This window comes from Papaver somniferum, chromosome 10 (genome assembly GCF_003573695.1).
Source record: "Papaver somniferum cultivar HN1 chromosome 10, ASM357369v1, whole genome shotgun sequence".
Lineage (NCBI taxonomy): Eukaryota > Viridiplantae > Streptophyta > Magnoliopsida > Ranunculales > Papaveraceae > Papaver > Papaver somniferum.
In genome coordinates this window covers 8832652-8834430 of record NC_039367.1, presented here as the reverse complement: position 1 = coordinate 8834430, position 1779 = coordinate 8832652, and the positions used below count along the sequence as shown (strand labels likewise).

Below are 1779 nucleotides of genomic sequence, written 5' to 3'. Positions count from 1 at the left end.
TACTAGTTGTTGTTTTTGCATTGGATAAGTTTAGATCTTATTTGATCGGGTCTAAAGTCATCATATATTCTGACCATGCTGCTTGAAATATCTTCTATCTAAAAAACATGCCAAGGATCGTCTAATTCGATGGATACTCTTGTTACAAGAGTTCAATCTCGAAATTCGAGATAAGAAAGGGTCAGAAAATGTTGTTGTTGATCACCTGTCTAGGTTGAATGTTGAATATATTGATGAATCTTTGCTTATTAGAGAATCATTCCCTGACGAACAATTGATGCTTGTATCTGAAATGCCCTGGTTTGTTGATATTGTTAACTACCTTGCTACTGGTAGAATGCCCTTGCATTGGTCTAAAAAAGACCGTTGTAAATTCTTGGCTGAAGTGAAATACTTCTTTTGGGATGACCCATACTTGTTTAAATACTGCCCTGACCAACTCATTAGGAGATGTGTCCCCAATTCTGAACAAAGAGATGTCATCTCTTTCTGTCATGACCATGCATGTGGTGGCCATTTTAGCGCCAAGAAAACTGCTGCAAAGATCTTGCAGAGTGGTTTCTATTGGCTATCATTATTCAAAGATAGTCATGCATTCTGTGTTTCCTGTGAAAGATGACAAAAATTAGGAAGTATCTCAAGAAGAAACATGATGCCCTTACAACCTATTTTGATTATTGAATTATTTGATGCCTGGGGTATTGATTTCATGGGTCCATTTCCGAACTCTGAAGGTATGTTATACATTCTTGTTGCTGTTGATTATGTCTCTAAGTGGGTAGAAGCCATTGCCTCCAAAAAAAATGACGATAAAGTAGTTCTTTCTTTTCTTAAAGAAAACATTTTCTCTCGTTTTGGAACACCTAGAGAAATAATCAGTGATGGTGGTACTCATTTTTGTAATAGACCTTTTGATTCAGTAATTCGCAAGTATGGAATCACTCACAAGGTGGCAACACCATACCATACATAAACCAGTGGCCAAGTAGAAGTTTCTAATAGGGCAATTAAGCATATTCTTGAAAAGACTGTTAGTCCCACCAGAAAAGATTCGTCTTTACGCTTAAATGATGATTTATGGGCCTATAGAACTGCATACAAAACTCCCATTGTCATGCCCCTCTATAGACTTGTGTATGGTAAAGCTTGTCATCTACCTGTAGAGCTAGAACATCGAGCATATTGGGCTGTTAAGAAATTGAACTTTGATCTTAATAAAGCTGGCACCCAAAGGAAACTTCAACTCAATGAGTTAGAAGAATTAAGAAATGATGCATATGATAGTGCCAAAATGTACAAAAATAGAATGAAAGTGTTTCATGACAAGCACATTCTGTGCAAGTCTTTCACACCTGGTCAAAAAGTTTTATTGTACAACACTCGTTTGCATCTTTTTCCAGGAAAATTACGTTCTCGATGGTCAGGTCCATTCTTGGTACATATTGTTTTCCATTATGGAGCCGTTGAAATAGAAAATCCAGAAATTGAGACCATGGACTTGGAAGACCCTGTTTATGTGGACTAAACTGGTCCACCCGTGTACATACTTATGGATTAAAAGTCCATTCTCTTTCCCTTTTCTTTTTCTTTTTGCATAGTTTTTTATGTGTGCTAACCAAACTTTTTTTCTTGCACTCATGTTGTTTGCTTTCAAAGCATTCATTCAATTCTGGTTTAGCACCATCCTTTTGCATCCGGTAATATCTTTCCTTTAACTCTACTCTGCACTGTTCTCCTGGTATGTTGTTATAATTCTGTTTATATGTTGAAACATTGAGG

General features: G+C 36.6%; 1 protein-coding gene across 1 annotated transcript; it reads left to right on the top strand.

Annotated features, from left to right (window-relative positions):
- The first annotated feature begins 649 nt into the window (after positions 1-649).
- On the top strand, positions 650-1525 carry LOC113315313. The gene is made up of 2 exons (XM_026563607.1): positions 650-930; positions 1090-1525. Exons 1-2 carry the CDS (start codon positions 650-652, stop codon positions 1523-1525), a joined length of 717 nt encoding a protein of 238 aa, XP_026419392.1.
- The last annotated feature ends 254 nt before the right edge of the window (positions 1526-1779 follow it).

Excerpts from the sequence above, each read along its gene's own strand:
- LOC113315313 (XM_026563607.1), top strand. The coding sequence starts at position 650 with ATGATGCCCTTACAACCTATTTTGATTATTGAATTATTTGATGCCTGG. Across the intron at positions 931-1,089 it reads TTTGATTCAGTAATTCGCAA|AACTGCATACAAAACTCCCA; the intron begins GTATGGAATCAC and ends ATGGGCCTATAG.